This window comes from Cnephaeus nilssonii (assembly GCF_951640355.1).
Source record: "Cnephaeus nilssonii genome assembly, chromosome: 3".
In the NCBI taxonomy this organism is placed as follows: domain Eukaryota; kingdom Metazoa; phylum Chordata; class Mammalia; order Chiroptera; family Vespertilionidae; genus Cnephaeus; species Cnephaeus nilssonii.
Window position 1 is genome coordinate 38,318,487 of NC_137074.1, and position 23,043 is coordinate 38,341,529.

The 23,043-nt window shown below is 41.6% G+C and overlaps 1 protein-coding gene across 1 annotated transcript in view; it reads left to right on the forward strand.

Annotated features, from left to right (window-relative positions):
* USP13 (ubiquitin specific peptidase 13) overlaps positions 1–23,043 on the forward strand; it is a 110,235-nt gene that overhangs the window by 71,861 nt on the left and 15,331 nt on the right. The window contains exons 14-19 of the mRNA XM_079766743.1: positions 5,208–5,296; positions 7,668–7,790; positions 9,070–9,096; positions 10,264–10,407; positions 12,141–12,307; positions 20,163–20,316. Of these exons, the coding sequence (XP_079622869.1) occupies positions 5,208–5,296; positions 7,668–7,790; positions 9,070–9,096; positions 10,264–10,407; positions 12,141–12,307; positions 20,163–20,316 (704 nt within the window). The remainder of the gene's footprint in view (positions 1–5,207; positions 5,297–7,667; positions 7,791–9,069; positions 9,097–10,263; positions 10,408–12,140; positions 12,308–20,162; positions 20,317–23,043) is intronic.

A 23,043-nucleotide genomic window follows, 5' to 3' on the forward strand; every position in this document is an offset into this window, starting at 1 on the left:
AGTGGTAGAAACAATTTCTTTAATTATTTCCCCCCAGCTTTACTGACATATAATGGACATATTATATTGTGTAAGTTTAAGGTGTACAACATGTTGACTTGATTTTTTGTTTTGTTTTTTACTTTAAGTATTGACAAAAGGCTGAAGATTCCTCAAACAGTTATCCTTTACTCTTTGTGCTTTAATTCTGACTCTTTGTGGGAGGTGGAAGTGATCCAGGGCCCGGCAGCCTAGGAAGCCCTCAGCTCAGGTGTGAGCTGCAGAGCATTCTTCAGAAAAGTGGATTCGAGTCTTAGAAGCACAGGGTGTGACGCACTCCCTGGGCCTGCAGGAAGGAGACTCTGGAAAAGGCCCATCTTTAAAATGGGTATGGAAGGCATTAGCTTTCCACAGACATGGAGCCTCTGACCTCTGGGCTAGTGGTCACTTCCCAGCTAATATTCTACTCCAGGGCAAAGTCACCGCCCAGTGTCCTTCTCCCACCTCCAATGAAGGAACGATGCTTGCAGACCTGATTTTCTCTTCACATGCTACTAAGACTTAGTTGTAGGCCAAGTATGTCAAACTCGTGGGCTGTAGGCCACATGCCATTTTATTTGGCCCGTGTTAGCCTTTGAGTTTGACATGCTTGTTGTAGGCAGTGCTAACATCACTATCTAGAACCCCTGAGGAGGGTTTCTGCTTGCTCTAGTCCTATCCAGTAACAGTAGATATTAAACGTGTTTTCCTTTTTCTCCATCTTTTACATATACACATACTCTTATATACATGAAAACAATACTGGATGTATTATAATTGTTAATAATTGAAAACTGGTCTTTGTGGGGAAGGAGAAAACAGTGCTGTAGGGTAATAAAGCAACTATCTTTTTTATTGCATATTAATAATTCCAGGTCATGTGTTAAGCTCTTCCCATCAATTATATTTAGTCTTTTTAGTACTACCATATTTTCTGGCGTATAAGACGACTTTTTAACCCAGGAAAATCTTCTATACACCCAGTTGTCTTATACGCTGGAAAATACGGTATTATGAGGTAGGTACCATTATTCTCATTTTACAGATGAAGAAATATAAGGAGAAGTAATTGGCCAGTAAGTAGCAGACTGGGGACTCATTCAGGTTGATTGACTTCAAAGTTTAAACTCTTAATTTTCCCGGGTTATATAATACTAGAGGCCCGGTGCATGAAATTCGTGCAGGGGAGGGGTCCCTCATCCCGGCTTGCACCCTCTCGCAATCCAGGACCCCTGGGGGATGTCCGACTGCTGGTTTAGCCCCAATCCTGCAGGGATCCCTGCGGGATCAGGCATAAACTGGCAGTTGGACATCCCTCTCACAATTCGGGACTGCTGGCTCCTAACCACTCTCCTGCCTGCCTGCCTAATTACCCATAGCCACTCTGCCTGCCTGCCTGATCACCCCTAACCACTCTGCCTGCCTGATCACCCATAACCCTTCGCCTGCCTGCCTGATAGCCTCTAACCACTTGCCTGCCTGCCTGATTGCCCCTAACTGCTTCTGCCTGCCTGCCTGATCACCCATAACCACTCTGCCTGCCTGCCTGATCACCCCTAACTGCTCACCTGTTTGCCTAATTGCTCCTAACCGCCTCTGCCTTGGCCCCTGCCACAGCGGCTTCATCCAGAAGGATGTCTGGAAGGTCTTTCGGCTGTCCAGTCTAATTAGCATATTATCCTTTTATTATTATAGATAGTGCCCCATCTCCCTCGTCATGCTTGCTTATACATACCCCCTTATGATCTTTAAGTAGCCTTGCTTATTTCTTATTATGCCTTATCATGTTTCCAATATTAGTTTTGGGGAAACCAGTTCAGTGGGTTCCTAAAAGATTTTTTTTCTTTTTTCCAGAAATATAGGCTATAACTCAGACACTGTCTCTTTATGATGTCAATCTGGGGCCTTGAACTTTTCTTGTTGTTAGACCCAGGGTCTGAAAGTCCAGGAAGAGGCAAATGAAGTCCGAAGGATCTTGGTAGATCGTGAGTCAGTATGGACCAGATATAAACCCTTTCCTTAAATGGTCCTGAACAGACAGTGTTGGGAAGAATATTAGTGTTTGAAATTTCATTCACTCAGCAAATACTGTCACTCACCTAGTGTGTTCTAGGAGATGAGTTGAATAAACCTAGCCCTCAAGCAGCTCACAGATTAAGGGGCCATAGGGAGCGTTTTCGCTTGAACTTTATCATTTATGAGGAGACAGGCACACTGTGGGGCTGCGGGACACAAACTTTAGGTGGACAGGTGGCAGTGACTCCCCAGTGTTGAATCTACTGGTCTGTGACTTTGGCCAAGTGACCTCACTCACCTCCTTAAACCCCTGTTTCCTTATCTGTGAACTGAGGATAATAATAGTGCTTTCCTTACAGGGTTAGGGGAGGGTTAAGGTGAAATAAACCACATAAAGTGCTTTGCACAGTGCCTGGCCCAGAGTAAATATATGCTGTAATCATCATTACAGTTATTTTTATCTTTCCCTTTTATTTTTGCCTTAGATTATACAATTTGAGAGTGGTTGAATAATTACCATATTTTTACCATACTTAATGGAAAGGATTGGATTGTTTTTGCTTTCTTTTTTTTTTAGTTGTCAGGTTTTTAATATAGTAGACAATCTTAATTTTGGGGACAGGAGGCAGCTTTTATTTTCTTAACAAGGTTTACACAATATTTTTGCCTTAATTGTAATTAATGAACAATTGATATATATTTTAATATATTTTTTTGTGATTTCAGAGAGGAAGGGTGGGGAGAGAGAGAGAGAGAGAGAGAGAGAGAGAGAGAGAGAGAGAGTCATTGATCAGCTGCCTCCTGCATGCCCCACACCGGGGATCGAGCCTGCAACCCGGGCATGTGCCCTGACTGGGAATTGAACCGTGACCTTCTGGTTCATAGATCGACGCTCAACCACTGAGCCATGCCGACTGTCAACAATTGATATATTTTAAATAATGATAATAGGTTGTCAATAGACAACAGTAACGAGGTTAGACACTGTTCTAAGCATTTTACATGTCTTAGCTCATTTTATTTCCTTATATATATTTAACCATTACTACATGTGTGATTCGACTTGAGACTTGTGGAGCTTACAAAGATGAATAAAAAATATTTACCCAACAGGGCAAATATAATGTGGACATCATCTAACTGCTTTCTGCTACTCTTAGATGGGTAGTTACTCATAAGAATGTTAAATTATGCTCTGCTCCCCTAACCCTGTCCCCTGTCCATGGTAATACTTACCAGCTGATACTTCACCCAGACATGGACCACAGAGCAACTACAAGAGCCTGGGGGCTCCTCAACCACATTTCAGAAATCGTTGATTTATTAATGACTTTTGCTTGATTTCACTGTTATATGTTTTTCAGATTGGAAGCCAATGTGGTAAGAGAAAAAGGCCTGAGAAGTTACATTTTTTACATTAGTTAAACATATCAGATGGAGTTTCTTGGTTTTTGGTGCAATTGAGGACTTGGCTATAATTAAGTAAGAATGGTGTTTATTACTGCCTCTCAGAAATAGGAAAACTTAACTAGAGATAATATGTAATTTCTGGAGAGTGAACCAGGGTTATAATAGATCCATTCCTTAGGATGGTTAAGCTCCAGTTTTTTTTTGAAGAGCTTCCTTATGTTATTGCCTGGTCCCCTCTGCCATAACTGTGATGGAGAATTTGAGATGAAGAGCAGTGACATTTCACCTCAGGCAAAATACAGGTCAATGACACATTGAGTCATGTCCAAGGCCTCATGGAGTCTAGCTCTTTCATGACAAAATGATCATATTAATTCCTTAGGTATAGATAGTGGTACATTCTAGTGTGCCAAGCAGTTTCACATAATTTTATGAACATTGCACAGTCCTAGCCGGTAGATATTACTAATAAATCCATTTTGTAGATGTGAAAAAAATGGAGCCTCAGGGAGGGTCTGTGATTTGCTCAAATTTGGAATGAATTAAGTAGCATATCCAGGACCCACCAGAGTTCAACTCTTTTTGGACAGTGCTCTGTCTCTGTACTGCGACTTCTCTTCTGCACTAGGGGGCAGCAGTGATTTGCATTTGTTTTCTGAATTCTGGGAGAATACAGTCCAGGTAGAAGGCACTCACTTAGATATGGAAAGTGGAGTTTCCAGAAAGGCTCTTCTAGAATTTTTTGTTTTAGCTATGGTACCTGTCTACAGCTCATTTTATTTTTTACATATACCTACCACATTCACATTGACACTGAAATAGAAATGATTGTTATAACTAAGATGATAAATATTGAGAGAATGAGTTGGAACCAGGGTATGAATTAGGTGTGCACATTGAATAGTCTGTGCATAAAGTTGCCAAACTCAATTCCAGGCAATTCAGCCTTTCTTACGCATAATATATATACCTCTAGGATCTGTGTGACCTTGGATTTAGGTGCAGTGGTATGTTAATGAGGCCCTGGCATTTCCAACAGTCAACCTCAACAAAAGCTCCAAAGACCCCTCCTATGCCAACGTTGTGCTGTAAGATAGCGATTCTCGGTGGGAGCGGAGGCGGGAGTGTGTCAGGATTGCTTGGGGAGCTTTTACAAACCCCATATACAAACTCATAATACAAAAGGTAAAGGAGTTAAAAAGTATAATTTGGTAGTTACAAAACAGTCACGGGGTTGTAAAATACAGCACAGGGAATATAGTTATTAATATTGTAATAACTTTGGTGCCAGGTGGGTACTTGAAGTATTAGGGGGAACACTTTGTAAAATATGTGATTATCTAACCACTCCGCTGTACACCTGAAACTAATGCAAAATAATACTGAATGTACAAAACCCCCCACATAATGCATTCATGTCCTCACACACCTACAAATGTATATACTAAATTTCATCAAGGGTTTTAGAGAAAACTGGTTGAAAAGCACTTTTCAGAAATATAAAAGGCCACAGCAAAGTAAAAGTAATAATTTGGCAATGGGTCCAAAGTCATTCTCAAAGGACAGCATTCTAGCACGTTCATAAAAAGGCCAGGATGAATGAGCAGGAGTGGCTGAGTGTGTGCGCTTACGTCTGTCTGCTGTTCCTGCACTTGGCCCAGGCGCGGACTGAAGATGTGCCTCAGACAAAGGTGATGCTTCATGAACTGTGCTCACAATCCTGACTGTCTGTTTCACTGATACAATCCCCTTGTGTTTCCCAGAACATCTCGCTTTGCCTCATTCCCTGAATACTTGGTAGTGCAGATAAAGAAGTTCACTTTTGGTCTTGACTGGGTTCCCAAAAAATTTGGTAGGTATCTTGTGCATGCTTTTGCTTAAAACATCAAATTAACCATTTAAAAAACATGGCACGTGAAAGAGCCATGAGTGGTTGGCTGCCGGAAAGTTCCATTTCATTCTTTTCCCATTATTTCCACCTTTCTCTTTTGACTCAGAGTATCTGATAAGCACCGATGATAAAATTGGCACCCCTCGAATAATGGGGTCTGGCATGAGTGGACCCTAGGAGTGAAACAGGACCCCCACATAATCAATAAATAGTGCGTCCCAAACATTGCAGTGCATACAGATTACCTGGGGATCTTGGTAAATGCAGATGCTGATTCAGCAGGTCTGGAGTGGGGTTTGGGATTCGTAATTTCTTCTTTTTTAAAAATATATATTTGATTTCAGAGAGGAAGGGAGAGGGAGAGAGAGATAGAAACATCAATGATGAGAGAGAATCATTGATCGGCTACCTCCTGCATGCCCCCCCTGGGGACTGAGCCCACAACCCAAGCATGTGCCCTTGACCAGAATCGAACCTAGGACCCTTCAGTCTGTAGGCCAATGCTCTATCCACTGAGCCAAATCAGCTAGGGCAATTTCTTCTTTTTTAAATCATTAAATACTATGTTTTATTTTTTACTTGTATTTATTGATTATTGTTTTTTATTGAATTTATTGGGGTGACATCGGTTAATGAAATTATACAGGTTTCAGGGGTATAATTCTATAATACATCATCTGTATCATGTATTGTGTGTTCACCACGCCAAGTCAAGCCTCCTTCGTGGCATAGAAGGAGGTCCAGTTTTATCCTCTTTGTTTTTTCAAGCCAGTACCTCAGACTGTTTGCCAGTGTTTTAAACTTTTTATGTTTTTGAGCACTTAAAAAACAACCACTCAGGCTTTACACTGGTTAATTAAGCACTCATCTGCTCGTCTGGAGGGAATGGGTAAAAAGAATGGAAAATCGGCTGGAGTGATTTCCCAGAACCCTCCAGCCCTACCAGTTTACATAGCACCTGTTTGACGTTATGCCGGGCTGTGACTGATTCTCTGGCAGATTTTTACTCTTCCTGTGGAATGATTTTGTGGGCAGGGAGGAGGGCAGGATGCCCATCACGTAGCCTTTCCTCCGTGGATCTAAGTACCTGGGGAAAAAACTGACTTCTAAAGGCTTTGCACTGTTTTGGACATAGTGTTCTTATTTTTCTTTGTTCTTGGAATTCCTAGAAAGGAACAAAAATCCAGATAAGATTTCATAGACTTGCTGAATTTAAAGGAGTTCCAAAGCTTTCTTTAATGAACCTGCATTTTTTCTGCTGAGGAACAATTGTATTGATTTTGTAGGTCAGACATTATGTTTGTTTTTGCTGTCCTCTAAGATTACAAACTTTTTTAAACTAAGCTTTTTCTTTGGGTGGTAGGATTGATATACCTGGCATCATAATGGGGTTGGGGGATCCTATGTTTAGGTTCTGTTTGCTAGCCCAAGACACACACCCTACAACATTTGAACCCATTTATTATTATATCTGAATATCTGCAATACTAAATCTCAACAGGATATTAGACTGATAAATTTTGTATGTTAGTCAACACAAGAACAACTGAACTGAGAAGCTAAAAAATGTACCCAGGACTTGAGATTCAACTAATTTATTTAAAACTTCATTTTTTATTTATTACCTTAGTTAAATCACATTACTCATCATGATCTGAGAAAAGGCACAAACTAGGGGTTACAAACTCACATGTCTAATGAGGACAGGGTGATAACGTAAATTAAAGAAATGGGATGGGTATAAGAGACATGTAGCTAGCTCTCTTGGTCTTTCTTCGGGATCCCACTTTGAATAAAGACATGGATTAGAAAAACATTTTTCTACTGTAAGAATCAGAACAGCACAGATATGAGGCCCAGGGTCATGGGGCAATAGGAAGTGGCGAGGTCTGTGACAGACTGTCACAGAGGGCACCCATATGAGAAAGTGCTACAGTTTTGTTTTCAAAATAAGCTGGAAATCCACATTTCTACATTAAAATCTTGGATTTAAGAGTTGGAATTTTTTTTGCTGAAAAAAAAATTTTAAACACATCACACAGAAAGCTTCTGGGCTACAAATGGTCTGTGGGTGTCGGTGTGTGACCCCTGGCTTATTCCATTTGTTCTTGTTCAGTGTGAAATCCAGCCACCCTCTGCACTTTCCCCTGGTTCTCCGCTAAAATCTAATCAGTCTTGATGAGTCTGCCGGCCCAGTGATCACTCCGGGGAACGGCAAAGCTTCCCTTACCTCTGCCTAGACACATGCATGTAGAGTCAGTGGTGCTGATTTTAGGAGGTGATTGTGAGATTTTTAGAGAATCCAGTGTATGTAATCGTTCTCATTTTGCAGATGTTTCTATTGATATGCCAGACCTACTTGATATCAGCCATCTCCGAGCCAGGGGGTTACAGCCAGGAGAGGAGGAACTTCCGGACATCAGCCCCCCCATCGTCATTCCTGATGACTCAAAAGGTATCATCTTCAGGAGGACATTCTCTACCCCTCCCGCTACCCTAGTCTGCTGGAATAGTCACTTTTCTTCCACCATTCTGCTGTGCCTTGGCTGCCTTCCTCTGATGTAACCCACCATAGGCACACAGAAGTGAGGCCTGGATGCAACCGTAAACTTAAAATAGATGTGGGAAGAGGCACAGACCCATCTCAAGTAGTTGAAAGGGACCTGTGGCAACAGAGGGCAGCCAAGCTCCAGGAAGTTTTTAGATTATGTTGCCTAAGGCTTTACCTTCTTCTCTCCACTTCCCCAAATGGACGTGTAGGGGAGGAAGAGGGTGTTTTCAGTAGGCTCCTAGTCTAGGGGAGCTGTGTCATTCTCGGAATACCTTTGGACAACCGGAAGGGGACATTCAACTGTGTGTGTTGGTTTTAAACATCTGGCCCACATCTCACCTTCCCAACTTCCTCACTGCTTCATAGCAAGAGAGTGGTTTGAGTTTCTCTTTCACTCTGTGAATGATAAGTCATTCATTGTTCATAATGCTTCACTTTTGAAGGGAAAAGGATGTGCAAAAAATAGTTGCCTCACCTTCGTGGTTCCAAGGACAGCGCTGAAAAATCTTGGTTCCATGATTAGCTCATTTATTCTGATGAAACCAGTTTCATTCTGGCTTTGTTTGCTCACCTGTTTACTGTTCACCTCCTTAAAAAAGTTAATTAAGTGGAATAAGTCATAGTGATAGAGCACTGTAGGCCCCTCTACTAAAGGCCTTTCATCACATGAGCAGCGAATGTTATTAGTGACCTAATTTGAGTGCACAAGGAGGGTAAGGTGAATCCAAGAGGAGCAAGACAGGATTCCAGATAGGCATCTTGTCCCATAGTTCTCTAATGCTAATCAAATGTGAAAGCACAGAGTGTGGAGAGACCTGTACGTGGGACATTCGGTGTTATGGGTACAGGTGATTCTTGAAAGGAATTCAAGAAAGAAGAGATCAGTATGAATATCACAGAAGGACAAGCTGGCTTATTAGCACGGCTCCTGCTTTCTCTGAGGCTCTTAATAGAATCATCGGCTTGTAATTACATAGAGTTTTTAGAAATACAGGGAGAGAACTGATTTAGTTCATTATGATGATAACCAGAGCACCATGTTTTATCTGCTCTAAATGCCTGACACCTGGTATTTCCCCTCCTCACTGTAATGACTTTATGTTGGTCAGGTGGGGGTGGTCTTTTTCTAAAAACACTTTGCCATGGTTTGGTCTCATTTTATTCCCTCTTCCTTAATTTCCAGATCGCCTGATGAACCAACTGATAGACCGTATGTATCTTTTGAAAAATTTCCTAGTGTCTTACAATGGTTGTTGGCCTGACACAACCAGGGGGTTGAGTAGAAGGGCATTGTTCTGTACATGTGTATATATAGCTTTTCCTCAGTGGAAATGATTCTTTGTCTGCAAGTTGAGGTAGCAAATGTAAACCAGTGACAATGGTGGTTAAGTGTCCCTGTAGCTCACGAGAGTGACCATTAGCATGAGAGCGAATCAGCCCTGGGTTGGAAAATTGGGCTCTGCCATTCATGACTGTGTGACCCAGAATCATTTACTTAACTTCTCTGAGCCTGTTTCCTCATGAATGAATGGGGATCATTCCTTTCTTCTCTGGCCACATGAGGATGCCTCTTCTTGCAATGAGAGGACAGTTGCCAGTCACCTTTTTGCTCCTGATGCTGGACACATAATGAAGACGCACGTCTGGCATGATATGGTAGTATTAATACTCTCAAGGCTGTTAGTGTCATTGGATTGTGTGTTAATTTTATAGCTTTTTATTTCCTTTAATCCTGTGGGAGCTGATATTCTTGGTTTTCTAAAAAAAAATTAAGAATACACTATTTATACTAAGTATTTAGATAATAATTAGGAGAAAGAGGGAGTGTTTAGCGCTAAATACACTGAATATTTTTGTCTACAAAGCCTTTCTGGAGATGAACTATTGTTAACATTTGTGCTCTCCATTTCCCAGAATTGATTACTTCCTTTGATTGCTGATATACCTAAAGGCCTGCTATAGCTTCCCGTGAGATTTAAGGAACAGCCTTTTTGACCCGTAGATAATGCTTTTCTCTTCCAATTTCAGTCCTAGGAGAGGCTGCTGTAGAGGTCTTGAGCATGATCTGAGAGGCTGACATGGTTCTGGGAATACACTAAACCCCCCATACAAAATTAGAGAATTGTTTTTCAGTGCTTGGGTTGACCAGGTGATCATCATGATTCCTATTGAGGGCAAAGCTTTAGGTCAACTCAACTCAAGTAATTTAATATTTGGATGGCTTCAAATGAAACAAATAAAACCAAGTTAAACCACCATTTGTACACCTAACAAAATAGCACTTTCTTTGGATAGCAGGTGGATAAAGGGGTGAAGAGTCGCTAAGACAGGAAGGTAGTTACCTTTTTACACCAGAATGTCCTGCTGTGCTCTGTAGCCTCAGACATCGATGAGTCATCGGTGATGCAGCTGGCCGAGATGGGCTTCCCTCTAGAAGCATGTCGGAAGGCTGTGTACTTTACTGGAAATATGGGAGCCGAGGTGGCCTTCAACTGGATCATTGTTCACATGGAGGAGCCAGGTAGGTGGTCGGAAATGGAATGACTTTCGAGTCTGATGCAGAACTCAGTGATGTTAACTAAGCCTTGGTCCTTCCATACTCTCCAGATCTGTTCCCCAAATGAGTTTTTAGCTCACAGTCTGCTGCAGTGTGTGTGTGTGTGTGTGGGGGGGGGAGGGGGGGCTGCCTTTGCCTGTGGAGCCAAGTCACAGTGTTTGCCTTTCCTCTTATTTTTAAGTAATATCTTGGTTGAGATATAATTCAGACCACTGGAAAGATGTGGGATATACTTCTACCGAGGAGAGGATGAAGACTTGAAATAGACAAATGTGCGTGAAGACATGAGCCTGTCATACAAATGGAAACATACAAGATTTTTTGTGTATAGTTCCCCTCACTTAGCATAATGCTTTTAAGGTTCATTTATGTTGTAGCATATATCAGTATTTCATTTCTTCTTATGACTGAATAATATTTTACTGTATAGACACACTGCATTTTATTTATCCTTTTACTAGCGGCCCGATGCATGAAACTCATGCAAGAGTAGGCCTTCCTTCCCCCATCTTCTGGCACCGGCTTCCCTCCAGCACCCGGGACCCAGGCTTTCCTCACAGCCTGGCTTCGTCTGGAAGGTCGTCCAGAAGGATGCCCAGTCTAATTAGCATATTATGCTTTTATTATTATAGATCAGTTGATGGCCACTTGGGTTGTTTCCACTTTTTGGCTACTGTGAATAATGTGGCTATAACTATTTTGTGTACTAATTTTTGTGTGGACATGTTTTCATTTCTCTTGAGAGGAGTTGCTGTGTCATATGGTGACTCTATCTTTAACTTTTTGAGGAACTGCAAAATTGTTTTCAACAGTGGCTGCACCATTTTACATCCCACCAGCAATGTATGAAGGTTTCAATTTCTCCATATCCTCACTAACCTTGTTATTACTGTTTTTATTGTAGCTATTCCAGTGGATGTGAAGTGGTGTCTCATTATAGTTTTGATTTGCATTTTCCTAACGACTGATGACATAGAGCATCTTTTCATATTATTGGTCATTTATATATCTTTGGAGAAATGTCTATTCATATCCTGTGCCCATTTTTAATGAGGTTATTTGTCTCTATTGTTGAGTTCTGAGGGTTCTTTTTGTATTCTGAATACAAGTACTTTAGATATATGACTTGGAAATATTTTCTCCCATTCTGTGGGTTGTCTTCTCACTCTCTTGATGGTATCTTTGTAAACAAAAGTTTTTAAGTTTGATGAGGTGTAATTTATCTAGTTTTTTTCTTTTGTCACTTATGCTTTTGGTGTTGTATCTAAGAAACCATTGCCTACCCCAACGTCACAAAGATTACTCATATGTTTTCTTCTATGAGTTTTGTAGCTTTAGCTCTTACATTTAGGTCAATGATCCATTTTGAGTTAATTTCTGTATATGGTGTGAGGTAGAGTTCTGCCTTCATTCTTTTGCCTGTGAATATGAAATTCTCTGAGAGCATTTGTTGAGAAGACTGTCCTAACCCCATTCAACGTTCTTGGTAGCCTTGTTGGGAATCATTTGACCATGGATTTGTGGGCTTATTTTGGGACTCTCAATTCTGTTCAGTTGATCTATATGTTTATCTTTATGCCAATACTGACTGTCTTGATTATTGTAACTTTACAGGTATTCTTCCTTCTTGGCTTTGAAGTGTTGTTTATTTTAAGATCAAAAAAAGAAAAAGTTCTGAGCATGATTATTTTCCCCAGATTTTGCTGAACCGTTGACCATGCCTGGTTACGGAGGAGCAGCCTCTGCTGGAGCCTCTGTTTTTGGTGCTACTGGGTTGGATAACCAGCCTCCAGAGGAGACTGTATCTATCATCACCTCCATGGGATTCCATCGAAATCAGGCTATTCAGGCGCTACGAGCAACGGTAAGTGCGAGAGACTGGGCGTGGGATTCTCTTCTCTGATCGGAGTGGTTTGTATTTCGTCAGTAGCAATTGAGACTTTCCAATATTCTGTGATCTTTTGGGGTCATGTTTGCCTTACTCTATACACCACCATGGCCCACGGGGATTTATTTGCATACAGCATATGTAAAGCTCAAATAAATGAATGAGGTAATCATACAGAGAGTTTAAAACTAGGGAGATAAGAAAAAAAATAGGGAGATAATATAACTGGGGCAAGATGATCAAACTGAAAGAAACTCCATATCATCTAATGCTTATTAACAGAGGACCAGACATTTGACCTGCAGCTTACTTGTTGTCCTAAAGCGAAGAGGGATGCATGGAATTCTGTATTCAATAAGGCAGTTCTTTAGGAAAAATCATGCTTTTCTGATACTAAGACCTTGGAGAAATGTCCCCGCAAGTCCTCATAGTGAAGAATGAATGGGTCCTTGGAATTCTCTGCTTTTGTTTCTCTCTCTAGAGAGAGAAGGTTCTTCCGATATTCATGAACCTTCTGATATTGTCAGGAGAGAAGGCACAATGAAGCTAGAGGATAGATAGAAGTTTCCCTTTCATAGTGCACATCTCTGTTTAATATTGAGGGAAAGTACTTTTTTTTTTTTTTTTAACCCATCCTTCCTTGCCACACTACGTTCCATTTATTTTATTTTATTTTTTTTTATTTTTATTTATTTTTTTTTTTATTAAGGTATTATATGTGTACATATCTTACCATTGCCCTCCCCACACCCCACTCCCATATATGCCCCCACCCCCCAGAGTTTTGCATCCATTGGTTATGCTTATATGCATGCATACAAGTCCTTTGATTGATCTCTTATCTCCCCCACCTCTCCCTAACCTTCCCCTTGTAATTTGACAGTCTGTTTGATGCTTTACTGTCTCTGTATCTATCTTTTTGTTCAAGTTTATAATGTTCTTTATTATCCATAAATGAGTGAGATCATGTGGTATTTTTCTTTCATTGACTGACTTATTTCACTTAACATAATGTTCTCCAATTCCTCCCAGGTTGCTGCAAATGATGAGAATTCCTTCTTTTTTATGGCAGCATAGTATTCCATTGTGTAGATGTACCACAGTTTTCTGATCCAGTCATCTGCTGACGGGCACCTAGGCTGTTTCCAAATCTTAGCTATGGTGAATTGCGCTGCTATGAACATAGGGGTGCATATATCCTTTCTAATTGGTGTTTCTAGTTTCTTCGGATATATTCCCAGGAGTGGGATTACTGGGTCAAATGGGAGTTCCATTTTCAGTTTTTTGAGGAAACTCCATACTGTTCTCCACAGTGGCTGCACCAGTCTGCAATCCCACCAGCAGTGCACGAGGGTTCCTTTTTCTCCGCATCCTCGCCAACACTTGTCGTTTGTTGATTTGTTGATGATAGCCATTCTGACAGGTGTGAGATGGTACCGCATTGTTGTTTTGATTTGCATCTCTCGGATAATTAGTGACGTTGAGCATGTTTTCATGTGTCTCTTGGCCTTCCTTCTGTCTTCTTTTGAAAAGATTCTATTTAGGTCTGTTGCCCATTTTTTTATTGGATCATTTATCTTCCTTTTATTAAGTTGTATAAGCTGCCTGTAGATGTTGGAGATTAAACCTTTATCAGTGATGCCATTTGCAAATATGTTCTCCCATGCAGTGGGCCTTCTTGTTGTTTTGTTGATGGTTTCTTTTGCTGTGAAAAAGCTTTTTATTTTGATGTAGTCCCATTTGTTAATTTTCTCTTTAGCTTCCATTGCCCTAGGGGCAGTGTCAGTGAAGAATTTCTTTTGGCATATGTCTGACATTTTGCTGCCTGTGGATTGCTCTAGTATTTTTATGGTTTCCCGTCTTATGTTTAATTCCTGTATCCATTTTGAGTTTATTTTTGTGTATGGCGTAAGTTGGTGATCAAGCTTCATTTTTTTGCATGTATCTGTCCAATTTTCCCAACACCATTTATTGAAGAGACTGTCTTTATTCCATTGTATGTTCATGCCTCCTTTGTCAAATATTAATTGAGCATAGTGGTTTGGGTCAATATCTGGATTCTCTATTCTGTTCCATTGATCTATATGTCTGTTCTTGTGCCAGTACCAGGCTGTTTTGAGAACAGTGGCTTTGTAATACAGCTTGAAATCTGGTATTGAGATCCCTCCTACTTTATTCTTCTTTCTCAGGATTGCTGTGGCTATTCGGGGTCTTTTTTTATTCCAGATGAATTTTTGGAGAGTTCTTTCAAGGTCTGTGAAATATGCCGTTGGTATTTTAATGGGGAGTGCATTGAATCTATAGATTGCTTTGGGTAGTATGGACATTTTAATGATGTTGATTCTACCAATCCATGAACATGGTATGTTCTTCCATCTGTTTACGTCTTCCTCTATCTCTTTTTTCAGTGTCCTGTAGTTTTCCGTGTATAGGTCTTTTACCTCCTTAGTTAAGTTTATTCCTAGGTATCTTAATTTTTTTGGTGCGATGGTAAATGGGATTGCCTTTTTAGTCTCTCTGTCTGTAAGTTCACTATTGGTGTATAGAAAGGCCTTAGATTTCTTGGCGTTAATTTTGTATCCTGCTACATTGCCGAATTCATTTATTAAGTCTATGAGTTTTTTGACGGAGTCTTTCGGATTTTTTATGTACAATATCATGTCGTCTGCAAATAAAGACAGCTTTACTTGTTCTTTTCCAATCTGGATGCCTTTTATTTCTTCTTCTTGTCTAATTGCAATGGCTAATACTTCCAGTACTATGTCAAACAGGAGTGGTGAGAGTGGGCATCCCTGTCTTGTTCCTGTTCTTAGGGGAAATGTCTTTAGTTTTTGTCCATTGAGTATGATGTTTGCTGTGGGTTTATCATATATAGCTTTTATTATGTTGAGGTATGAGCCATCTATTCCCACCTTGTTGAGAGCTTTTATCAAGAAAGGGTGTTGGATTTTGTCAAATGCTTTTTCTGCATCAATTGATATGACTATGTGATTTTTATCTTTCAATTTGTTTATGTGATGTATCACGTTTATTGATTTGCGGATATTGTACCATCCTTGCATTCCTGGGATAAATCCTACTTGATCATGGTGTATGATCTTTCTGATGTACTGCTGGAGCCGATTTGCTAGAATTTTGTTGAGGATTTTGGCATCTATGTTCATGAGGGATATTGGTCTGTAATTCTCTTTCATTGTGTTGTCTTTATCTGGTTTTGGTATTAGGGTGATGCTGGCTTCATAGAAGGAGCTTGGAAGTGTTCCTTCCACTTGAATTTTTTGGAATAGTCTGAGGAGGATAGGTTTTAGTTCTTCCTTGAATGTTTGGTAAAACTCTCCTGTGAAGCCATCAGGCCCCGGGCTTTTGTTTGCTGGAAGCTTTTTGATGACTGCTTCAATTTCGTCCATAGTTATTGGCCTATTGAGCTGTTTAGATTCTTCTTGATTGATTTTTGGAAGGTTATATTTTTCTAGGAATATGTCCATTTCCTCCAGATTGTCCAGTTTGTTGGAATAGAGTTGTTTGTAGTATTTTGTAACAATCCTTTGTATCTCAGCGGGGTCTGTTGTTATTTCACCTCTTTCATTTCTGATTTTGTTTATTTGGGTCCTCTCTCTTTGCTTCTTGGTGAGCCTGGCTAGAGGTCCATCAATCTTGTTTATCCTTTCAAAGAACCAGCTCTTGGTTTTGTTGATCTTATGTATTGTTTCTTTGGTCTCTATGTCATTTATCTCCGCTCTGATCTTTGTTATTTCCTTCCTTCTGGTAACACTGGGCTTTTCTTGCTGCTCTTTTTCTAGCTCTTTGAGTTGTAGGGTTAAGTAATTTATTACCATTGTTTCTTGTTTTTTGCAATAGGCCTGTAGAGCTATGAACTTCCCTCTCAAGACTGCTTTCGCTGTGTCCCATAGATTTTGGATTGTTGTGTTTTCATTGTCATTTGTTGCCATGATGTTTTTTATTTCTTCCTTGATCTCTCTGGTGACCCAGTCCTTGTTTAATAGCATGCTGTTTAGTCTCCATGTGTTTGATTTCTTTGGATTGTTTTTATTGTAGTTGATTTCCAGTTTTATGCCACTGTGATCTGAGAAGATGCTTGATATAATTTCTATCTTCTTGAATTTGAAGAGACTTTGCCTGTGACCCAGCATATGGTCTATCTTTGAAAATGACCCATGTGCACTTGAGAAGAATGTATATTCTGTGGCTTTGGGGTGAAATGTTCTGAAGATGTCAATTAATTCCATCTGGTCTAGTGAGTCATTTAGGATTGCTGTTTCTTTGCTGATTTTTTGTTTAGAGGATTTGTCCAGTGGTGATAGTGGGGTATTAAAGTCTCCTACTATGATTGTGTTGCTATTAATCTCTCCCTTGATATCCTCCAGGAGTTTTTTTATGTATTTGGGTGCTCCTATGTTGGGAGCGTATATGTTTACCAGAATTATTTCTTCTTGTTGGATTTCTCCCTTTAGTATTATGAAGTGGCCTTCCTTATCTCTTGTTATGGCATTTACTTTGAGGTCTATTTTGTCAGATATAAGTATTGCTACCCCAGCTTTTTTTTCATTTCCATTTGCCTGAAAGATATTTTTCCATCCCTTCACTTTCAATCTGTGTGAGTCTCTTGTTCTGAGGTGGGTCTCTTGTAGACAGCATATATATGGGTCGTGTTTTTTTATCCATTCAGCTACTCGATGTCTTTTGATTGGAGCATTTAGTCCGTTTACATTTAAAGTTATTACTGAAAGGTATTTGTTTGCAGTCATATCTATTTTTGTGTCTGTATTCCTTCTTACCTGTTTATTTCTTCTTTTTACAGTATTCCCTTTAGCAATTCTTGCATTGCTGGTTTGGTGGTGATAAACTCCCTGAGGCTTTTTTTGTCTGCAAAGCTCCTGATTTCCCCTTCAATTTTGATTGATAGTCTTGCTGGATATAGTATTCTTGGATTCAGTCCTTTGCTTTGCAATACTTTGTATACCTCCTTCCATTCACTTCTAGCTTGTTGTGTTTCTGATGAGTAATCATTTGACAATCTGATGGGTGTTCCTTTGTAGGTAACTCTCTGTCTCTCTCTTGCCGCCTTTAGGATTCTCTCTTTATCATTTATATTTGCCATTGAAATTATGACATGTCTTGGTGTGGGTCTTTTGGGGTTGATCCTGCTTGGGACTCTCTTTACTTGCGTAACTTTTATCTTTCCCATATCCGGGAAGTTTTCTGTCATTATTTCTTCAAATAGATTTTCTAATCCCTGCTGCTCTTCTTGTCCTTCTGGCAGCCCTATTATACGCATGTTACTTCGTTTCATGTTGTCCCGAAGCTCCCTTAGGCTTTCCTCCTGCTTTTTAATTTTTTTCTCCAATTGCTGTTCAGCTTGAGCTTGTTTCTGTACCTGATCTTCTAACTCACTAATTCGGTCCTCTGCTTCTTGTAATCTACTGTTGAAACTTTCCATGGTGTTTTTGATTGTAGCTATATCACTTTTCATTTCTTCCTGATTCTTGCATAAGTTGTTGATTTTCTCATCCATCCGATGTATAAATTCCATGACCATTACTCTGAACTCCTTTTCGGTCATGTTGCAAGCTTCATTTTCACTAATTTCCTTTCTTGGCGACTCCACATTTTCTTTCCTCTGTGAGTTATTTCGTTTCCCCATTCTGGCTATTACCAGAAAGCTCAAGCTTCTGTTTGCGTGGACCTGGGCCGTGTGCTGTGGGGACTTCGCTCCACCCTAGTTTCACTGAAGTGCTCTGACACTAGGACGTGTGACTGTCTTTGGTTGGTGGGAACCAAACTTGCCCAGGATCAGTGTCCCCAGTGTTCCGTGTGGTCTCGTGTGCACATTTAGAATCAGGGGCCCTGTCTGCACCACACTGTTGGTATGTGCCGAGAATGAGATCCTTAGCATGTGCCAGGAGTCAGAGTTTCCCTGTGTCTGCACCAAGACTCGAGTGTCAAAGTCTCTGTTGCCTTGTGCGGTTTCTCGTTGAGAATCAGGGTCCCTGTGTGTGCACGCACCAACAATTGGGGTCGCTGGCTCTTAGTGTGAATGCGCTGTGAGTCAGGGATCCCAGGCAGCTGTGTCCGGCGTGCCAAATTCCCTGAAGTGGGGCTGCGTCCTGTGTGTGCTCTCTCTACTGAGCCAAACCGGCTAGAGCGCACATTCTTAAAAACCTGAAGGTGAGCCGGCTCAGTGCACTCTCCCAAAGTCCCAGAAGGGGGGCGGAGTCCGTCCTGCGCGCCAAATTCCCCAAAGGGAAGCCCCTCTGTGCACGCTTTTAAGAATCTCCGAAGGGGGAGCTGTGCCCCGCGAGCCAAATTCCCCCAAATTCCCCGAAAGGGAGCCCTCTGTGCGCACTGACAGATTTCCCCGACGGGGAGCTGCTTCTGTCCCGTGCGCGAGCGCGCGCCAAATTCCCTAAGAGGGAGCGCGTCCCTGCGCAAAGCTCGGCAGCTTGGGCCAGGGGCGGATCTATCAGTTACTATGGCGCTGTCTGTGCGCGCGCCTGTGAGCAGCTTGGGCGAGGGGCACGTCTATCAGTTACTATGGCGCTTTCCGCACGCCTGTGGGCGCTCAGCAGCTTGGGGGAGGGGCGGGTCTATCAGTTACTATGGCGCTATCAGCGCCTGCGAGGAGGGGGATAGGCTCTTTGACTCACGGAAATCTGCCGGGAAGTCTGGATTCTTGTTTGTTTGTCTGAAGCTGTGATAGCAGTTCTCTGTCCCCAGTGGCTGCAGGGTCCTGGTTTGTGTCGGAAGCCAGGATCCGAGTCTCGGGCAGCTCTGTTTCCCAAGATGGCGTGGTCTCTGTGTCCGCACCAGCCGCCGAGAAGTGTCCGCTTTGTGCGCGGGGCTCCGCCGTCTAGGGCTGCCCTGTTCGGGAGCCCCTTGGAAGACCTGCAGAATCTAACTGACCCTATCTCATACACACACACACACACCACACACATCTACACTCTCCTCTATGGGTTCCTCACTCACACTCTCTCTCTCCCTACCTTCCTGCCGGTCGCCATCTTTTCTACGTTCCATTTATGAGTGGTTGTCTGCTACCGATTCCTTCTCGGTGTCCTGACTGGTTGCCTGCTGGTCACCATGATTCTCAACTAGCATTTGTTTCACTCTGGGCACCTGCTTATGTCTTACTTATTTTACTTGCTTGACTCTTCCACCGGAGATTCTGACTATGTCTAAATACACTCTTCATCCCTCCAGTGATATCACAAACAGGGGAGATGAACATGATTTTCTGGTCATTTGTTTTGAACTGTACAAAGGTCAGTTTAAAACAATTTAACTTAACTAACCAGTGTTGTCATCATTAATCAAGGTATTAATTTTGTCCCTACTGCAGTTCAACCATTGTGCCAACATTTGGGGAGAGGAGGCATTAATGTAGTACTCGCATTGGTACCCTTCTACCTGGAATAGTTATCTGCAGGAAATAAAGTTGGCAGAGAATGTAGTGTGTGCAGTTCTTGTGGCCTTTGGAAGGGCTGCACCCAAACACGTGCCATACTCCTTGGCATTCTGTACCCTGTCATTATCAGCATCAGCCTGCAGGAATAAAGACTGATATGGGGTTTGGAATGCTGATCTGCTGCTCAGAATTTTTTCCAGTGACTCTAGTTACTGATCTCGGTTGGGAGACTTGCAGAATACCAAGCACATTTCATATGTGGAGTCAGAGCTTCTTACTCAGAAGACACTTAGGACTAATGGATTCAGGTTTCCTGCCCTAGCTGCTTGACATCCTGGTTCACATGGTCAGGATATAATGAGGCCTGAGGGCGGCATACATTGTAAACATGTTTTGTTTTATTAGAACAGTAACCTGGAAAGAGCACTGGATTGGATCTTTAGCCACCCCGAGTTTGAGGAGGACAGTGACTTTGTGATCGAGATGGAGAATAACGCCAATGCAAACATTATTTCCGAGGCCAAGCCTGAAGGACCTAGAGTCAAGGATGGATCTGGAAGTAAGTTCTTTGCCTGAGGGATTGTCTGAGCAATTGTGACTATGCTTTTGGCTCATCCCCTTCCCTCCCACCACACATATTAAAACGTTTGCCATCTTTCAAAAGTGAGCACAGATCTCATCTTCTCATAAATGGTACATTTTGCCACATTGCATGGCCACGGTGATCCGATAAAGTCCTGGGCAAACTCAAGTCATGCTGCCTTGTAGTGCGTGTGCTCACGTTTAGCGCCAGCTTTGACTTTGTCTGCCCTGTGAGATAAAATCTTTTCATGTACCATGGAAGTTTTGTGTCTAAAAGAGAACATTTATTTTCATGTGGTGGTTTTGAAAGTTGAAAAGCAGTCTTATGCCCTTGACCCTGTCATTGCCCCTGAAGGGCTGTCAGGATGGCAGGAAGAGGTGCCATAAGCCAATGTTCTACCTTTGAAGAGCAAACACGTAGGTGTGTCACTGTGTGCCAGGCACTGTTCTAAGCTCTTTGCATGTATACAGTCAGTTAATCCTCAACACACTCGTTTTATAGGGGAGGAAACAGAGGTACAGAAAGAGTAGGTACCTTGCCTGAGGTCACGCAGCTCTTAAGAGGTGGAGCCAAGATTCAAACCCAGAATCCATGTTCTTTCTCACTGTGATGCCCTGCTTCTCAGACTGTCATCGCCTACAGAATAATGTTCAGGCTCTTTAGCCTGGCATGCGTCTCCTCCTTCAGTCAGATGTCAGCCTACCTTCTCTCAGTGTCATTTCTTCTGCCCCTCACTCCCGCCACAGTTCAGATGCCTGGAACTGTAGCCACAGCACCAGCCCACCCAGCTGTCATTCACCCTCTTCTCACTACTTCTAGGCCTTTCCTTCACTGTGAAATGCCTTCTTTCCTATCACTGCACACCAAAATCCTTACTGTGATTCAAAACTTGGCCACAGGTTCCGTTTCTCTTGTTGGCTTTCCCAGGTCCTTGTCAGTCAGTCCATCCTCACCCCATGTGCTCGTAATAATTATACCAATATTAACAACACTTCCTTTTGTGCCACCCTTAATCCATACAATAATCCTATAAGGTAGGTTTTACAGACGAAGAAACTGAGTAAAGAAGGTTAATTGCCAAGGTCACAGCTTAATGATGGGTAGAACCAGAATTCCAACCCAGGCAGTCTGCCTCTGGAGCCTGTGCCCAGAGCCACTCTAACATGGTGTTTGTTCCTTTGTTATTAGAGATATTCATCTTGCAATAAAATTATTTATGTCAATATCTGTGTCTCCCATTTGACTGGAAGCTGTGGAGCGCAGAGGTCATTTTACTTTTATAAAGCTCATGGTGGCTAGCACATAGAAAGTACCAAATAAAAATAATTGGATTTAGTTAAATTACACTAGTAGCGTTCACTCCTATCGCCATAGAGCTATAGCTCTACTTATTAATGGTCTTACCAGACATAATATGTATGTATTGATCTAGCTCTAGAGAGAGGGGATGGGAGAGAAACCTTCTTTTATATAAAATGGGAATTTCTTTATTTAAATTTTTTTATCCTGTCTAGGTAAGAAAAGGATGAAATAAAGTTCTCCCAACTTCTATATTCAAAGAGTCTTGTATTACTTTTTAGAAACCAGTGATTTGCCTAAAATATTAAAATCTGTAACAGACAAGTTGCCAATAATTCATGGGCAGGATTTATTACTTCTTACATGTCCATCGGCGCACTGCTTCCTTGACTTTCTGTAAAGGACTTGGGTGAGCCCTTCTCACAGAAGGAATAAACCACAAGATGGAGCCATCGTAAAGCTGCCAAGATATCTGCCTGCAGAGGGATGGGAGTCTGATCCTTAAGGTTTTCCGTCTTCTGATGGAGCCTGGAGGGAACCCAACCATTCTCTCCAAGACGGGCCCTACTGATCTGAACAGCGCCATCTTCTCCTTGGGCTTACTGCGCTCGGAGTGATCTGCAGAGATCCCTGGCACTGCTGGTTTGGAGTTGCATCTTTGAATAGGATGTCATGATGTGATGCTTTCAAGCACCTTAATTTAAAGGCACTATGGGCCAAACTCTGTGGCCTTGCTCCTATTTGCCCCCAAATTTAGGGCACTTGTGGGTGGGGGTGGGGAAAGAGACAGAGATGCACAATGAGAAGTCACATACAGGATGTGCAGAACCTCAGGGCAGTAGTAGTGAAAAATTTAATTATGAAAAATCGGCAAACATAAACCACCCTGACTCAGCAAATGCATTTTGCCTCTGAACAGATGTTTCTATTTACTTATTTTTGAATTAAATGTATTGGGGTGACGTTGGCTAATGGGATCATTTAGGTTTCAAATGCACATTTCTATGATACATGATCTGTATATTGCATTGTGTGCTCCCCACCCAAAGTCACATCATCTTCCATCACCATATATTTGGCCCCCTTTACCTTTTAATACTCTCCCACCCCCTTCCCAGATGTTTTTACAGAAGCCTTTCTAGCACTGTGCCTGGCCCCTGGGAGGTGATCAGCAAATGAATGATTAAATGAAAATGAAGAATTAAATGAATGGCAGCAGGTAGTGGTCACAGGGATAGTTTGGTTTTCTTTTTGCTTTCTCCATAAGTGCTCAATGGAGAAAGCAAAAAGGCTTAGCGCCCTATTTTGTGTTACATTGCATACATCACAGGAAAGGAAAACTAGTATGTTCATTGTGCTTTGTTGCATTAGCACTTGAATTCATATCAGTCACTTCTCCTTTAA